The 17,387-nt window shown below is 41.8% G+C and overlaps 1 protein-coding gene across 1 annotated transcript in view; it reads left to right on the plus strand.

Moving 5' to 3' along the window:
- The window catches only part of GTPBP2 (GTP binding protein 2), a 114,364-nt gene that overhangs the window by 54,918 nt on the left and 42,059 nt on the right, over positions 1 to 17,387 (plus strand). The window contains exons 6-7 of the mRNA XM_030195863.1: positions 14,373 to 14,547; positions 15,629 to 15,848. Of these exons, the coding sequence (XP_030051723.1) occupies positions 14,373 to 14,547; positions 15,629 to 15,848 (395 nt within the window). The remainder of the gene's footprint in view (positions 1 to 14,372; positions 14,548 to 15,628; positions 15,849 to 17,387) is intronic.

Raw genomic sequence — 17,387 nt, forward strand, 5'->3', positions numbered from 1 at the left:
AGAAGAACAATATCTTTCAGGTCAAAAACGTCAGAGGGCAACAATCAAGTGGCTTGGAGCTTTCATCAGCTGGGTGTGAACGACATTGAGATCCCATGACAGTGCAGGAGGTTTGATTGAGGGCTTGAGTAATAGAAAACCTCTCCTGAATCAAACAACTAGAGTCTTTACAGAGATGAGCTTATCTTCCACACAGTGATAGTAAGTGCCAGTTGCACTAAGGTGAATTCTAACAAAGTTGGTCTTGAGACCAAACTGACAACTGCAGAAGGGTACTCAAACAGTTTTTGTGTAGGGCAGGAAAAAGGGTCTAAGGCTTTGCTGTCACACCAGATGACAGACCTCCTTCACGTAAAGTTGTAAGACCTCTTTTCCTGGAAGTAAGCAGGACTTAGGAGACACTTCATGTAGCTGGGGGAGCGAATCAACTACTACTTTCTTAACATCTAAGCTGTGAGTGCCAGGGATTAGAGGTTGGGATGGAGCAGTGATCCCTCGTTCTAGATGATGAGGGTCAGAAAGCAGTTCAGTCTTCACGGTTCTCCTGGAGCTAGCTCCAGAAGTAGAGGAAACCATATCTGCCTCGGCCAATAGAGGGCGATGAGGATCATGGTCCTCTTGTCCTACCTGAATTTCAGCAAAGTCTTCACTATGAGAGGAATAGGAGGGTACGTATACAGAAGACTTGTTCCCCAGTGAAGGAGAGAGACATCTGTTTTGTAATCTCAGTATGGAGCAATACTGAGGGACCTTGTTCAGATGAGTGGCAAAGAGATCCACCAAGGAAGTGCCCCACTCTCAGAAGATCTGGACTGTGCCAGTGCTGAGGGACCACTTGTGAGGTTGCATCAATCTGCTTAATCCGGCTGCCAGACTATTTATTTCCCAACTAGGTAAGTGACTCTGATCACCATCCCTTTCCAGGAGGCCCAAATCCACAACCTTTGCACTTTTGACACAGAAAATATGAGTCTGTGCCTCCCTGCTTTTTGATGTAGTACATTGCAAACTGGTTGTTTGAATGAGAACAATTTTGTGCATCAGCCGATCTCGCAAATCTTTTAGAGCGTTCCATACTACTCAAAGTTCCGGGAAGTTTATATGTAACTAGGTCTCGCACAAGGACTGTTGGCCTGTGTGTGGAGGCCATCTATATCAGCTGGCCTTTCCAGGTTGGACACATCCATTGTCACTGTCTTGTTTGGAGGGGCAATTTGAAATGGAAGTCCCTGAATCAAATTGAACCAAATTATCCATCACATGAGAAACTCCTGTAGAGAAGTGGCACTGATAATGTCTACTAGATTCCCGGTGGCCTGAGACCATTGGGAGGCTAGGGTCCATTGAGCCGTTCTCAGATGGAGACAAACCATGGATGTCACGTGGATGGTGGTGACTGTGTGGCCTAGTAATCTCAACATCTGCCCAGGCATGACCTGCTGGCTCTGGTGGACCTGAGCTGGATCTACAATGCTGACATGATCCTCCTCACGCTGGACTGGCAGAAAGGCCTGGCCTTGAGCTATGTCTAGCAGGGCTCCAATGAATTCCAGTCTTTGGACAGGAAGCAGATGATGAACCCTAGAAGCTCCAATACCTGGATAGTTCTGGACATGGAATCTTGAGCACCTTCCTTGGATGTGCTCTTTATCAGCCAATCATCTAGGTAGGGTAAACACAGAAACTCTGTCTACATAGTGACACTTCAACTACCGCTAGACATTGTGTAAAAATCCTGAGAGCTGACAAGTTCAAAAGGCAGAATATGGTACTGGTAGTTTATAGTTTATTAGACTTTGCTTTACTGCTGTGGTTAACTAGTAGATGGCAGCAGTATACAACAATCCAAAATGGATAGAAGAAGAAAGAAACTACAATATATTGATAGAATCACTCACACTTCCACACACATAGAGTAGAAATAGAGCAGAGTAGAAGGAGGCGAACAGTATATAGACTAAAGGGGAGGGACAGTGACGTACCAGAGTAAAGGACGATGGCGGACAGCCCAGTGGCTACTCCCTGGATGGGCCAAATCCTTGGACAAAAAGCCAGGCCTTCAGTCCGGCTTAGAACTTTCAAGTTCTGCCCAAAGGTTTAAGGGGAGGGCGTTCCAAAATGAAGGGGCGGTGAAAAATAATGCACAGTGCCTGGTCGATTCTAGTTGGGCGAACTTAGGATCAGGTAGAACTAGTCGGTGGTCATTTAAAGAACAAAGGAGGTGGACTGGGGAATACGTGATAGTAAGAGTGGATAGATTTTGCTGGAGACAGTCTGTGGGCTTTAAATGTAAGTGTTAGTAGTTTAAAAATGATTTGCTGTTGAATAGGGAGCCAATGCTATTTCTGTAGTAATGGAGTGACATGATCATGTTGTTTGAGTGTGGCATAGTAACCGGATGGCCATGTTCCGTACAGTATGTAGTCATTTGATGTTAGCCTGTGTGCAACCTAAGTAAACTAACTATATCATAATAGTCTATCCTAGTCGTAAGTAGTTACAGGATTGGTAGTGGTGTTTCCCTGCTCAAAATCTGAGATACTTTCTGCGACTGGGATGTAAATGAATGTGGGTATAATCATCCTGTAAGCCCAGAGAGCATAGCCAATCATCCTGAGCTTTGACCAAATATTTGTTTAGACCCTTAGGCCTAGAATGGGATGGAATCCCCCTGACTTTGGGAACCAGGAAGTACTTTGAGTAAAATCCTTTTTCGATGCACCAGATCCGGGTCCCTTTGGGCCAATTAGAATAATATTGAATCCTTTAAAGTCCTCAGTGCCAGGTCTGAGAATGTTCAGCATTGAGGCGGTCAAAGACTTCAGTTCTGCCACATCCCCAGTGTCCGATGTAGCTCCTGGGGCCGTGAGGACCAATGCCTCTGATGCTGACGTTGATGGTCTTGACTTCTGCCAAAAATAGTTTTGCACTGCTGTCAGCTCTTAAGCGTCCTTTTGATCATCTGCTGACAGAGATGACGAGAGTTTCATGATTAGGACCTAGGCTTGGCAAATATCAATTGTGAGGGTCCATTCTCAAAATGGTTTTGCCACATGTAGTGCGCTGTTTAAAACCCCTGGGAATGTTTGGGACGTCATAGAAAATAGCTGAATCAAGTCTTCCTCCTAAGCCCCTCGAAAACCAAATGGTCTGTGATCATATCCCCTGAAAAATTTATATATCACTGATATTGGTCTGGGAAACTTCCTCAACAAAAGCCACACGTTTTCCAAACTTTCCCTCTCCTGAGGATTCCCTCCCCTCCAACCCAATGTCCCCACGAAATGTTGAATCTGTATATAGGAAAATTTGCCTCCCCCCGGCAAACTATACATGCAGCACAGCGTTTCAAAACTCTTCACCCTCCCCCTCTGCAGCACAGCCCGGAAGTTCATAATGCCTGCTTGCTCCCACCGCACAAAACTAGCATTTTCTCTCCCCGCCCCAAATCTTGGCTCCCATCTCAAAGACACCAGTGTCAACACCCCCCCACACTGTCCCCATTTGTTCCTCACTCCTCACCACAATTCTGAAGAAACAGAAGGGCTGAGACAGCAATGGAGACATCGGGTCTCCTTCTACAAAGCTGAGATTTTGGCTCAGAAGAGGATTCTTTGAATTCTTCCAGAGAACTTTAAAAAAAAAAATTTGGTCAGAATCCTTACTGCGCCTTCAGAGTTCCAGACGATTAGTTTAAGTATTTTCCAGGATGACTTAGTACATTTTTAAAAAGGATAAAATCAGCAAAATCCAACTAGAATTAAATCAGGAAAAACAGGCTTTAGTGAATAAAATGATGGATAGTGTTGAGATTATTGAACAGAAGTAGCAGCTAGATGGCCTTCCGGTAGATAGAATAAGGAGCACTTTTCAGAGAGTAGAATTTACATTAATTAAGGTGCTTTGTTCTAAATTTGCTGAGAGTGCATGTAAATTGAATCCTTGTCCAACTTATCTATTTAAGGATATGGAACCAGGCTTCCTGACCGTTTTGATATCTTTGGTCAATCAACTTTTGACAGAAGGAAATTTGCTAGGTTAATTAGAAGCTATTTTGCTTACCCCTCTGCTAAAGAATGTAAAATTAGATCCTTCTCAGTGCTGTATAGTCTGTGGTTTGGACTGGTGGCTAATATCCCTTTTATCTCTAAGATGGTTGAGGCTGCAGTGGGGATTCAACTTCAGAATTATCTTACTCAGTTCAACATTTTAGATTGTTGCAAGTCTGGCTTTCGCCCAGGCTTTAGTACCGAGACTGTGCTTCTGGCTACAATGGTTGAACTGATATGGAATCTGGATATGGGGACACCAATGGTGATTATGCAATTACATCTCTCGGCGGCTTTTGATTTGGTCAACCATGATATTTCACTGAAGAGATTGTCTGATATGGGAATAATGGGCAGGTTCACAAATGGTTTAGAGGATTCTTGCAACATCTTTGTATGCAGGTGGTCTGGAATGGGTCCTTTTCTCAGTCATGGAACCATGAACCAGGGAATTCCACAGGGTTTCCCCATTGTCCCCTATTTTATTCAAAGTTTATTTGAGTGAATTTCATCAGCTCTTGAGATCACTAAGATCACCTATTTCTCATATGCCAATTATATCACCTTGTTTTTTCCAGTCTTGCTTAATTTCTCGGAGACTGCCAGGCAATCTCGAGTGAGCCCGCTCTTCTGTTTTATATATACAATGATCACTAGATGCCAAATGGTCCGCCACCTTGACGTCAGAAACGTACTCTCCATTCGTAAGCACCAGGTTCAGAACAGCTCGGACTGTTACACATGAACCTCATTCTACCACTACATCACTTTGTAATTGCTCATACCGGAATTGGCGATCACCTTTATGGTACTATGTAAGCCACATTGAGCCTAGAAAATGTGTGATACAAATGTAACAAACAAATAAATAAATGGTCTTTCATATATGATATCATAATAGTAAATGATCTGACGATTGGTTTTGCTTGGATTAATCTCTTGTGTGTTGGGGGACGAGATGAAGTGATCTCTACTATACCTGTTAGGCTGTCCGGTGTAGACATTTTTCTTCAGTCTAGTATTGAAAGTTTTGGGTTTAGTTAAAGTTTCTTTAAAGATTAAAACCATTCTTGGAGTTATTCCATCTGAGAATGAATCTGCAAGCTACCATCACTAGTGAATTGGATTACTGCAGTATAGTTTCATTAGGCATCCCTGGCTGAAATTCAACCTCTGCAACATGTGTAGAACTCAGCTTCTAGGCTTATTTTTGGTGCAGGAAAAACCATCACAAAACAAAGGGAAAATTAAATAAAATTATGGGATAAAAAAGCCACTATATACCAATCCCATCTATTCCAAGGTGATGTATTAATAACTTATTTTCTTTTGTAAATATTTTTGTGTGCTCATAGGTTTTCTTAAGGACCAGCACAGACCATCTTGGCCTTATATTTGGGGTTTTTTTTGTGTGTGCCATAACATGCATTCTTTATATACAAAACTGAGTAAAGTACCACTTAACTTAAATGGTCTTGGGTTTAATAGTAATAGCTTATTCTTGGTGGCAGATCTATGGATTATACTATCCCCTACCTAATCAAGTTGCACTGGTTTTTGGTACAAGCCAGAATTCATTTTAAATTACTAATGTTTGTGTTTAAAAACTTTATATGGTCAGGGTTCCTGATTATCTTTCCGGGGCCATTTCTATGTATTGTGTGTCTAGAAATCTTTGGTCCATGTAGGAGAAAAAATAAAATTAAAAATTGATGAGAGGTAAGGCATCAACCCGCAACTAAGATGAACTGAGCCACCTGTGTCAAAGTATCGTTTGTGTACTAGAAATAGGTCCATCATTGGCCGAGGTCCACCAGTATTTAATTGACCTGTCAGCAAGTTTGATTTGACTAATATTTTTGTAATTTGGTGGGAGTTGCTCACATATCTTTTGGTTATGGGATCCACCTTGAACCTTATAGGTAAAGTGGAATATAAATGCTCAGATTAGATTAGAATTGCAGGAACTTTTGGTCAGCAAGGTCCCTTTTTTATCAATATTTTCAAGACTGGGATTTTCTTCTTGGTCAAGATGTGAAAGAAAATATGTATAGGGATCCTACAAAAATAGAAGTGGTATTTAAGTCAGTGCATAGAAAGAAAGTCCTCTGTAGGTTGTATGTGGAATTACAACAGCTATACCTGATCACGCATATAAAGTCTGAGCAGAAGTGGGAGGAATGGTTGGAAGAACCCTTGGGGGAGAACTTTGGAAGATCGTGTACCACTGTGCACATAATTGTACTGCTATTACCCAGTATAACCAATTCATAAGTATTGCCATACTGGGAAAGACCAAAGGTCCATCATGCCCTGCATCCTGTTTCCAACAGTGGCCAATCCAGGTCACAAATACCTGGCAAAATCCCAAAAAAGTACAAAACATTCTATACTGCTAATCCCAGAAATAGTGGATTCTCCCCATTTAATAATGGTCTATGCACTTTTTCTTTAGGAAGCTGTCCAAACCTTTTTAAAACTCCGCTAAGCTAACGCTTCACATCTGCTCGTTCCACTCCACTCATTATTTTATAGGCCTCTATCATATCTCCCCTCAGCCGCCTTTTCTCCAAGCTGAAGAGCCCTAGCCGCTTTAGCCTTTCCTCATAGGGAAGCTGTCCCATCCCTTTTATCATTTTCGTCGCCCTTCTCTGCACCTTTTCTAATTCCATTATATCTTTTTTGAGATATGGCGACCAGAATTGAACACAATATTCGAGGTGCGGTCGCACCATGGTGCGATACAAAGGCATTATAACATCTTCATTTTTGTTTTCCATTCCTTTCCTAATAATACCTAACATTCTATTTGCTTTCTTAGCCGCAGCAGCACACTGAGCAGAAGGTTTCAACGTATCATCGACGACGACACCTAGATCCCTTTCTTGGTCCGTGACTCCTAACGTGGAACCATGCATGATGTAGCTATAATTCGGGTTCCTCTTTCCCACATGCATCACTTTACACTTGCTCACATTAAACGTCATCTCCAATTTCAAATTTTACGTAGAGCATACTGGACCCCAGTAAAAGGAGAGAGAGCAAGTTATGAGACCTTGGAACAATGTTGGAGGAAGTATGGAATGAAAGGGTCCTTGGAACACTTGATGGTGGGATTGTCTGGTTGTCCAAAAGTACAGGCAATGGGTATGGAATAAAGTTCACCTTTGGACAAGGGAGGACTGAATCCAAAACAAAAAGGCCTGTTTGTTAGAAGATTCCCCCTCCCCCCCAATAGAGTCCCCTACCTTCTGACCTTAGATGCAAAGATGGGTGTAGCAAGATCTTGGAGAAATGAATTGGCCCTTCCCTGACTACATGGCAGCCTACCATTAGAGAACTTTCTCTATTTGATAAAATCACTAAAGAGTTGTGTGGAAAGGGGCAAGATCACAGTCAGTTATTGCAGTCTGTTGAAGATTAAGGTCACTTATTCCCCTGCTCAATGACTACTTTCACTAATTGTTAGATGTAATGTCAATCTCAGCAGTTCATCTTAGTTGGGGGTTGTTGCCTTACCTCTCATCAATTTTTAATTTTATTTTTTCTTATTCCTTCTTAACACTGCCTAAGCTATTAGTTTTAACTCTACCTTATAAGCTTAGGTTTGGGGATATCAACAGTAGTGTGTGGGCGGGGGGGGGGGTGGAAGGGGAGAAGAGTGGTTTAATGGGATGGGAGAGTAATAACAAGGGGTCTTATATAGAGTTTGGATTGTGAATTTTTTTTCTCCGACAACAAGCAGGCCTATCTATTTTCACAAGTGGGTAACACAGGCTGCGTTGCCCGGTCTGGATCTTATGACAAGCATAAAAGAGCTTTGTGGAGCGCAAGACACGCTCCACCTTGCATGTGCGAGTTCCTTCCCACCCACAGTGTGAACAAAGTCACCTCAGTTGCTTTTTTACTGTGGTGAGGAGAGGGTGTACTTTTTCACCGTCTTCACGATTTGCTCAGTCCTAGAGCTGCTTTTGTGCCTTTCAGCGTGTTTTTCTTTACCTTTTTGGCAGTGCCTCCATTCGCGGAACTTTGTTTTCCATTTCCTTTATTTTCTTAGGGGTTTATTGCCAATTTTTCATATTTTTTTTGTCATCAGAAGGCTGCTTTCGGGCCTTGTCACGCCCTCTTTTTTTTTTTTTTTTTTTTTTTCAGGTGCCTCACCCCTTTTTCAGGCACCATTGGTTCCTTTAATTTAGCCGTCCATGTCCATTAAAGTTCCCAGTAGCTTCAAGCACTGTAATTGGTGCAGTTGGATGATCTGTGGAACAGACACCCATTCTTGGTGTATCCAGTGTTTAGAAAAGGATCCAACTTTGCAGAGAAGCTCAATGCATGAAACTTTTTGGAGCCAAGTCTGGTTCCTCGGCATCGACATCTGCATCAAGGTCAGAGGCGGCATCGACTTCCAGCATTGCACCATTGTCGGGAGCATCAGTAAGCATGACTGCTGCTAGACCTGCATATACTGGCAGCAGCACCGAGGAGCCTCGGTGACAAGCTTCGGGCTAAGGCCAAGAAGCATAGTCATCGATCCCCCTCGACGCAAGGTGCTGGGAGTTCCATGGCATTGAGTAATTCGGCACCCGAGAAGCATCTATACCGGGAGGACTGCTCTTCCTCTATACAGGAGGTACTGATGCACTCTTCTACTAGCAGCCACCAGCCAGCTCCAGTGTCTACCCAGACAGTCCTGCAACCTGTCTGTCAGCCGGAGCCCCAGCTTTACCCTATGTCGGCCCTGGATGAGTACCACCTCGTGAACAAACTCCTAGACACCAACGTCACTACCACGAATACAGACATCCCATCTGCAGATAAACTTGAAAGTATTTCAATGAAAAAATTGTAAACCTACACAACACGCTACCTCAGAACAACACTGACATTGAAAACTTCCTTAATGAGTTGGACCCAACCATTGGAGAATACCTGGCAGACTGGACCTGGCTCAACTTCGCCCTCCTTACCGTTGAAACAGTTACCAAGGCGATTAGCAGGTTTTCCAACACTCACTGTAAAGTAGATACCTGTCCCAGCTACCTAATGAAATCAGCCCCTGACCGCTTCATAGCAGACCTCACATCCCACCTAAACTACATGCTTCAGCAAGGCCTCTTCCCTAAGGAAAATGGCAATATCCTACTCACCCCAATACCAAAAGATACCAAGAAAAAACAAACGAAATCACTAACTACCATTCTGTAGCATCTATCCCGTTAGTGGTCAAACTGATGGAAAGCATTGTAACCAAACAACTTACAGATTACATAAACAAATTCTCAATATTTCACGAATCACAGTCTGGTTTTCGCCCCCTCCACAGCACTGAAACAGTATTATTTTTTTTATTTTTGTTACATTTGTACCCTGCGCTTTCCCACTCATGGCAGGCTCAATGCGGCTTACATGGGGCAATGGAGGGTTAAGTGACTTGCTCAGAGTCACAAGGAGCTGCCTGTGCCTGAAGTGGGAATTGAACTCAGTTTCTCAGTTCCCCAGGACCAAAGTCCCACTACCCTAACCACTAGGCCACTCCTCACTCTTCTAGCCAAATTCAAGCAGTAAATAGCTACAGGCAAAAACATCCTTCTCCTCCAATTTGACACGTCTAGTGCATTTGACATAGTAAACCATAACATATTAATAAGATTACTTGACAAGTTCGGGATTGGTGGTAACATACTTAGCTGGATCAAGGGCTTCCTAACCACAAGAACATATCAAGTGAAATCAAATTCAAACATATCATAACCGTGGAAAGCAGACTCTGGAGTACCACAAGGATCACCGCTATCACCGATCCTGTTCAACTTAATGATGACCCCCACTTGCCAAGTTCTTATCCAACCAAGGCCTTAACCCTTTCATATATGTGGACGATGTCACAATATACATTCCTTACAAAATGTTTATTTACACCTTATATGTGTGTAAACAAAGAAACTGACACCTATTATAAAGAAGAATAATCAATAATTTTTATTTTTTCAACTGTCCTCCCTTGGACAGAGGCAGTATGAGAACATCATACTGGAAGCAAAGTATACTCACAATATATATATTCAGCAGTAATACAGAGATATATGTTTGCTCAGCAGTAATACAGAGATATATGTTTGCTTTGCTTAAGATACATATATTCTCCTCAGTTTATATACACTTACATTCGTACTACACCCAATGCCTGCACGTCAGCAACCCTTTCCTTTGAAGCCTGCCTGTTCTTTCTTTTCTTTCTTATCTACAAATGCCAGCAACATTCTTTCTGCCTCCTTGCACAGACTTTCTCTGCTTCACACAAGGCTACCCAGCTCAAGGCTGATTCTATGACTCCTTTATTGTTTTCACAGGTTTGTGACTCATAGCTCTTTTGCCTTAATACTTGCACTTCACTGACCATAGGAACTTTCTTTTTTCCTCATTATATTTAACAAAAACCAAACTGACAGAAATCACGAACGAAATCAAGCTCAGCTTGAACATCATGAACTCATGGGCAAATGCATTTCAACTAAAACTCAATAAAGAAAAAACACAATGTCTCATCCTCTCATCCCAACACAGCACGGACAACCCCACAAGTATCATCACCCCAGATCACACCCTTCCTATCTCAGAAAGCCTGAAAATCCTTGGCATCACAATGGACCGTAACTTAACACTAGAGAGCCAAGTGGCATCCACAACAAAGAAAATGTTCCATTCAATGTGGAAACTCAAACGCGTGAAACAATTCTTCCCAAGGGACACATTTTGCAACCTGATACAATCAATGGTACTAAGCAACTTAGACTACTGCAATGGAATTTATGCGGGATGTAAAGAACAAACCTTAAAGAAACTTCAGACCGCTCAAAACACGGTAGCTAGGCTTATATTTGGAAAAACGCATTTTGAAAGCGCAAAACCCCTCAGCGAAAAACTACACTGGCTCCCAATCAAAGAACACATCGCCTTCAAAATCTGCACCCTGGTTCACAAAATCATCTATGGTGAAGCCCGGAGATATATGACAGACTTGATGGACTTACCAATTAGAAACACATCCAAATCAACACGAACTTATCTAAATCTGCACTACCCAAGCTGCAAAGGACTTAAATACAAATCTACTTACGCATCCAGTTTTTCCTACATAAGCACACATCTATGGAACGCATTACCATAAGCCTTGAAAATGACATATGACCACCTAAACTTCCGGAAATCACTAAAAACTAACCTGTTTAAAAAGGCATATCCTACCGATCCAACTTAAATGCCTGATCTCTGCAACACAACCAAACTAAAGCACGTAATGGACTACACCACTCCTATATCAGCTTCACTGGCTTCCAGTTGAAGCCAGAATAAAATTTAAAATTCTTACGCTGACACATAAAGCCTTATATTTATTGATTCCATCATATTTAGCTAATCGTATCCTGCCATACTCACCTACACAAACACTTCGATCGCTCACAGATAATAGATTAGTAATTCCACCACCACAAAAGGCTAGATGGGAATCTAGTAGAAACTCAGCTTTTTTTCTTTCTAGCTCCCTCTCATTGGAATTGTCTTCCTAAAATTATTAGATTGGAAGAGTCCTATGTCCAGTTTCATAAACTTTTGAAAACATATCTGTTTCAAAATACTTTCGATAATAATCTGGGATAAAAAAGGGGACATAGGCAGAATGAATACGCAGTAAAAATAATATGTTTGCTTATATAGTATGTTATGAATGGTTGTCCAATGTCTATTGGTATTAGCATCTTTTAGAAAGGTTGTTTTAGTTTTTGCTGTGCTTTTCTATCAGATCAATGGATTTCTTATATGTTTTAAAAAATATTTTATTTTAAGATGTAAATCGTTCTGTTTTGTGAATGCAATTAGAAACGGTATAGTAAATAAATGATAAACGATAACACAACTCCTCTGTTCTACGATTCCCTAATGTGGCTGTGCCACATGAACTTTATCTTACCACAACATCACTTTGTATTTGTTCACACCGGAGTCTGCAAATGCCTCTCCGGTACTATGTAAGCCACATTGAGCCTACAAATAAGTGGGAAAATGTGGGATACAAATGTAACAAACAAATAAATAAATTTTGAACATTGATGACTCTCTGCTATAGAATTGGCTTCCATTTGAATGGCATAGCATGGCTACTTTTTTTCGTTATGAAAACATCTCAAAGCTTATTTAAGATAGCTTTTCAGTGAATAATTGGGGATATCTGTTCTCTCACCAACCACTAAGGTAATCTACTGTTAATCATCTGTTAGTATATTTTTGATTTTGTTTGTGATGTGAATGTAATATACTATATTTGTTTTGTGAACTGTCTAGAACATTGGATAGTACAGATTACACACTTTTAAATAAATAAATTTTAACTGAGGGCCTGATGTAGGGGACAAAATGAAGGAGCATGAGTAGATGCACCACATCTGTCTGTTTATAATTTTTTTTAACTTAGTTAAACTTAGTTGCTTTTTAGACTTAGTTGCTTTTTAGATCATAATGTGTACAGACTGAACAGTGTTAGAGCCAGTGCAACACAGAGCCATGTAGTAGTCCTTTGGCCTTTCCTTCTGTACTTTGGCCTTTCCTTCTGTAACAGGAGATTAATTTGACCTTGGACAGACAATATCTTGGTGGTTTACATGACTCAATTTGGAAGACCTCTGGACAGTTTCACCAATAACCATTGTGCTGCACTGTGATTTAAGTAACTGAGGTCATCAATACAGCACATGTTAAGTTATTCTGGAACCTATTTTTTTGTAGAGGTGATTAGCCCCAGTACATGTTTGCATGTGAAATGTAATTTTAGAATCCCGCTTCTTGTACAATAAGGATGGTTTTCACCTGTAGGATATCTGTTGAAGGTTTAGTTGTTCAAGGATCTTTAAGTGCGTGGAAAGCAATGATACTTTGTCACCAGCTTAAAGTCTTTACAAATCTTTGGTTTGGCAGTGATTTTATTGCAGAAGGCTCTAGGAAATAGGAATACAACTTTGGTTGCCCGTCCACAGCACTTAGACAAAATGCATCACTGGGTTCATCTCTGGTGTTAGGAATGTACTACTCTGCCAAATTATAAACTGATTATTACAGTGAATAGGGTGATAGAAGATACATTTATCATGTGGTAAAATAATTACCACTTCTGATGGCCAATGTTGCTAACTAACCTCAAAAATGTGTACAGTTGTGGATTTGTTTCAAGAATGTGGAGGTATCAGACATCTTTTGCTGTGGACTCCTCTCCTCCTTTCTGCTTATGGTTGATGCTTAAGTTGCAAAGAGGACCAGGCCAAATGCTAAACATTTCAGAGATCCATCATCAATGTCAGACAGTTGAAGATATTGGATAATTGCATCCCTTAACCACAAGTATGCTGGCAACTGGGGTTGTTTCTGAATCTTTCAATCAGGTGCTGCATGGCATCAGTACTACTTAGCCAGCACTGAAACAGGGGAGTTCACATCTACTGACAACGTTGCAATTGAGCAGATTTTTCTTTCAAATCCTTCTGCAATGTCACTAATAAAAAATAGCGAAAGGAAGAAGGGCACCATACATGCCCCGAGCTCCCACTAGTTAGTTTATTTTCATTAGAGTAGACTGTGTGGACTATCATGTGCTGATTTATTTATTTATTTATTTACAGCATTTCTATCCCACATTTTCCAACTAGTGTTGTTTCAATGTGGCTTACATGGAACTAAGAAATACAATAAGATAGGAGATCTGAATTACATAGAATCAAAGGGGGAGAAGTGAGGCAGGAGGAAATATTTCTCTTGCTTCACCAATTCCTCGCCCAGTTAATAACTTTCTGTACTAATTCCATACTGGCCAGTTTGTGTACAAGTCTAATGTATAAAAATACAGATGGAATTTGTGCTCTATCTTAATATCTGTCATCACTTCTTTGATGAAGTCCAGGTTAGTTTACCAGGACTACCACTGCAGCTCCTTGTGACTCTGGGCAAGTCACTTAACCCTCTGTTGCCCCTGGCACAAAAATAAGTAGCTGAATATATGTAAATCGCTTTGAATGTAGTTGCAAAAACCTCAGAAAAGCGGTATATCAAGTCCCATTTCCCTTTTTTTTTTTCATCCCATGTTGGATAAGTCCTGTAAAATACTCGCTTCAAGGTGCTGTATTATTCCTTCCTTTAATAGCATTTCTATAGCTTAGCTCACTGCTGATGTTAGTCCCCTTTTGTGGTCTAGGAATAAAACAACTCTCACTCCCCCCTCCCCCTCTCTTTCTCTCTCTCTGTTCCACACATATTGAGACACTTTCCTCTGTTCTTCAGGTTGTGAATTACAGTGACTCTCGGACAGCGGAAGAAATCTGTGAAAGTGCCTCCAAAATGATCACCTTCATAGACCTGGCTGGACACCACAAGTACTTAAAAACCACCATCTTTGGCCTCACTAGTTACTGCCCAGACTTTGCTATGCTTGTGGTGAGCGCCAATACTGGCATAGGTAAGATCTAGAGCACAAAAGACTCCTGAAACGAAAGTAGAAAAGCTAGGAAATTATGGTAGTGGGAGGAAGATGGATCAGTATGATGGGATAATTCTGAAAGAATTTTTATATCCTCATTTAATTACCAAGCAGTTAATCTATGGTCTGCTAAAATTGTGGTCTAGTCAGGGCCGCCGAGAGGGGGGGGGCAGGGGGGAGCCCGGCGCCGCCGCTGCAGTGTGGCCCGCCCTTCTCGCTCCTCCTCTCCTCGCTCCAGAACTAATCTTAAGTCTCCTTCTTTCACTTCGCGCAAGCAGCAGCAGGGCAGGCCACTCCTTCCTTCCGTGTCCCGCCTTCGCCTGACGTAACGTCCGCGAGGGCGGGGCACGGAAGGAAGGAGGAGAAGTCTGCCCTGCTGCTGCTTGTGCGAAGTGAAAGAAGGAGGCTTATGGTTAGTTCCGGGCCTGGTGGGTGGGGGGGGGGGGGGGGGGGCGGGGGTGGCCTTGTCCCGGCGCCGGCTCTCGGCGGCCCTGGGTCTAGTATTAATGTTTAAAAAAGTTCTGAAAACAGTTTTGTTTCGTAAATACATCTTGGATGAATGAATTTTTCAGTGTTGGTTAGCATATGATTTTTGTTACATCCTGGCTCTTTGATCTAGTATTCATGGAATTGTTATCCGCTAAGAAGTAGCAGTTGGCTTTATCAGGTTATAAATGAATTAACTAACTAACTAACTAACTAACTAACTAACTAACTAACTATAATATGGTGAATAGAAGGGATGATTGAGGGGATGAGACTGGGGTGGAAGGAAGCCAAGATGGATTAGAATTGAAGGGAAATGCTGGAGAGGTAAAGACTGGGGTGAGGGAAATGGTTTGCATTTAGTAAGAGAACAGAATGCTGAAAACCTAGAAAACAAAATAGTGTAAAAATCTCATTCTGTCTCGCTTTCTCCACCCCCTTCTCCTGTACAATATTTCACTGTCGTATCTTGTGTAGCAACTACCCATCCCCCTGTTGTTTGTCACTATGTCTCTAGAAGGACCACCTCCTTCTGTCATGTGCACCCATCTCACTTTTGCTCTGTCTCTTACAGCAGGTACAACACGGGAGCACTTGGGATTGGCCATGGCTCTAAAAGTTCCTTTTTTTATTGTGGTGAGTAAGGTGGACTTGTGCTCTCGTGCCACAGTGGAGCGTACTCTGCGGCAATTGGAACGTGTGCTGAAGCAGCCAGGTTGTAACAAGCTTCCCCTGCTGGTGAATTCAGATGACGATGCTGTCACTGCAGCCCAGCAGTTTGCTCAATCACCCAGGTAAGTAGCAGGGTACCCTGGACCCAAGCAGCAATCTCTAACCATCACTGGCTTCCCCCCCCCCCCCCCCCCCCAAAAAAAAAAAAAAACAGGAGCATTTGGTCCCAGCAGTCTGCCCATGTATATGTGCCTACTCTCTGGGCCCAAATCTTGATTAGTTGTCTTCTTTCCACCACTTTTATGCCTGTTTTAAAACATTCAAGTGTTTTGGCTTCTACTAAATCTTTTCCAGGTGTCCACTTCCCTCTCAGTGATAAAGTATTTTCTTGCATACTTAACTTTCATTATCCTGGCATACCCCTTATTTTTATTTATTTAGCGGGATTTATTAACTTCCTTAATCTACTTCTGTCCTCACCTTTACTTCCTCTCTGTACTTCTGCCCGTTTCCACATGCCCCCTCTTCCTTGTATCTGCCTGTGTCTGTATTTCTTTTGTGTAGGTCTACCCCTTTTCTTACCATCTTCCTCTGTAGCCAAGTGAACAACAGTGAAACCAATTTTTTTCTTGACTGAATGTGGCACTCAGTTCAGGATTATTGGATTAGCACATCTGACCCTAGTGTAAAGGGTTGTTATGTAAAAGCAAACAGGCCATAATCTCATTCAGTTTGATCTATCATCTGCATTTGATTTAGTGGATTATAAATTACTACAGATGAGAGGAGCCTTCTGGGAAGCTTATTATTTGAGTAAGCTCGCAGCCCAGAGATGTGGCAGTTTCTGTCTTGGTTCTAATTCTCAAAAGCTTAGTGATCTCCTTTTTAACACCATCCATTTGGACCAGTGATTCTCAACATTTCTTCTGTTGTGACACACCTGACAGACATTGTTAACCTGCATTGACACAATGCTTCTAACAATAATACAAGGGAAATAGAGGAGCAATGGTGGTGACTACGAGGAGAAGAGAGAGTGGTGGATTGGAGGCCTGCAACAATTCCATTTGAGTTTGGTTGCAGAAGTAAGAACTAGTTAAGGAGGTTTCATGCACCTGATTTCTAGGTTATCAACTTTTCCCAACCTGTAGTGCACATGGTTGATTCAAATATTTGCGACACACTGGTTGAGAACCACTGATTTGGACTTTTCTGTTGAGTTACTGAATTGATGGGTAGCTATGAGTGTTCTGCATGGTTAATTTGCTGCGTTGCCTTCACAGTGTTTTGCTTCCTTTGAGGATTATCTCATCCTGTTGTTTTGTTGGGGCTGGCAGAGGAGGGGAGGGGAAATAATTGCATACATATACATAGACACACAAAAAAAATACACACACACACAAACTTTTCTGAGTTTACTTCATTTATTGTATTTATATTTGATCATTTTACTTTCTGTTACATCCCAAGGATCACTCCAGACAAATGGGTTGTGACCATCTGCCAGCAGGTTGAGATAGAGAACTCTAATGAGTTGAGCCTCATAAGCTCCTGTGCTTAGCAAGCAAGCCAGTATTCTGTATCTCCAATAGGCAGGATAGCAGCTCCTATATGCTGGTGACTTCTGTGTGGCCTCCTGTCCTGCCTGCAGGTTCAGTTGA

Source organism: Microcaecilia unicolor, chromosome 3 (genome assembly GCF_901765095.1).
Source record: "Microcaecilia unicolor chromosome 3, aMicUni1.1, whole genome shotgun sequence".
Classification (NCBI taxonomy): Eukaryota; Metazoa; Chordata; class Amphibia; order Gymnophiona; family Siphonopidae; genus Microcaecilia; species Microcaecilia unicolor.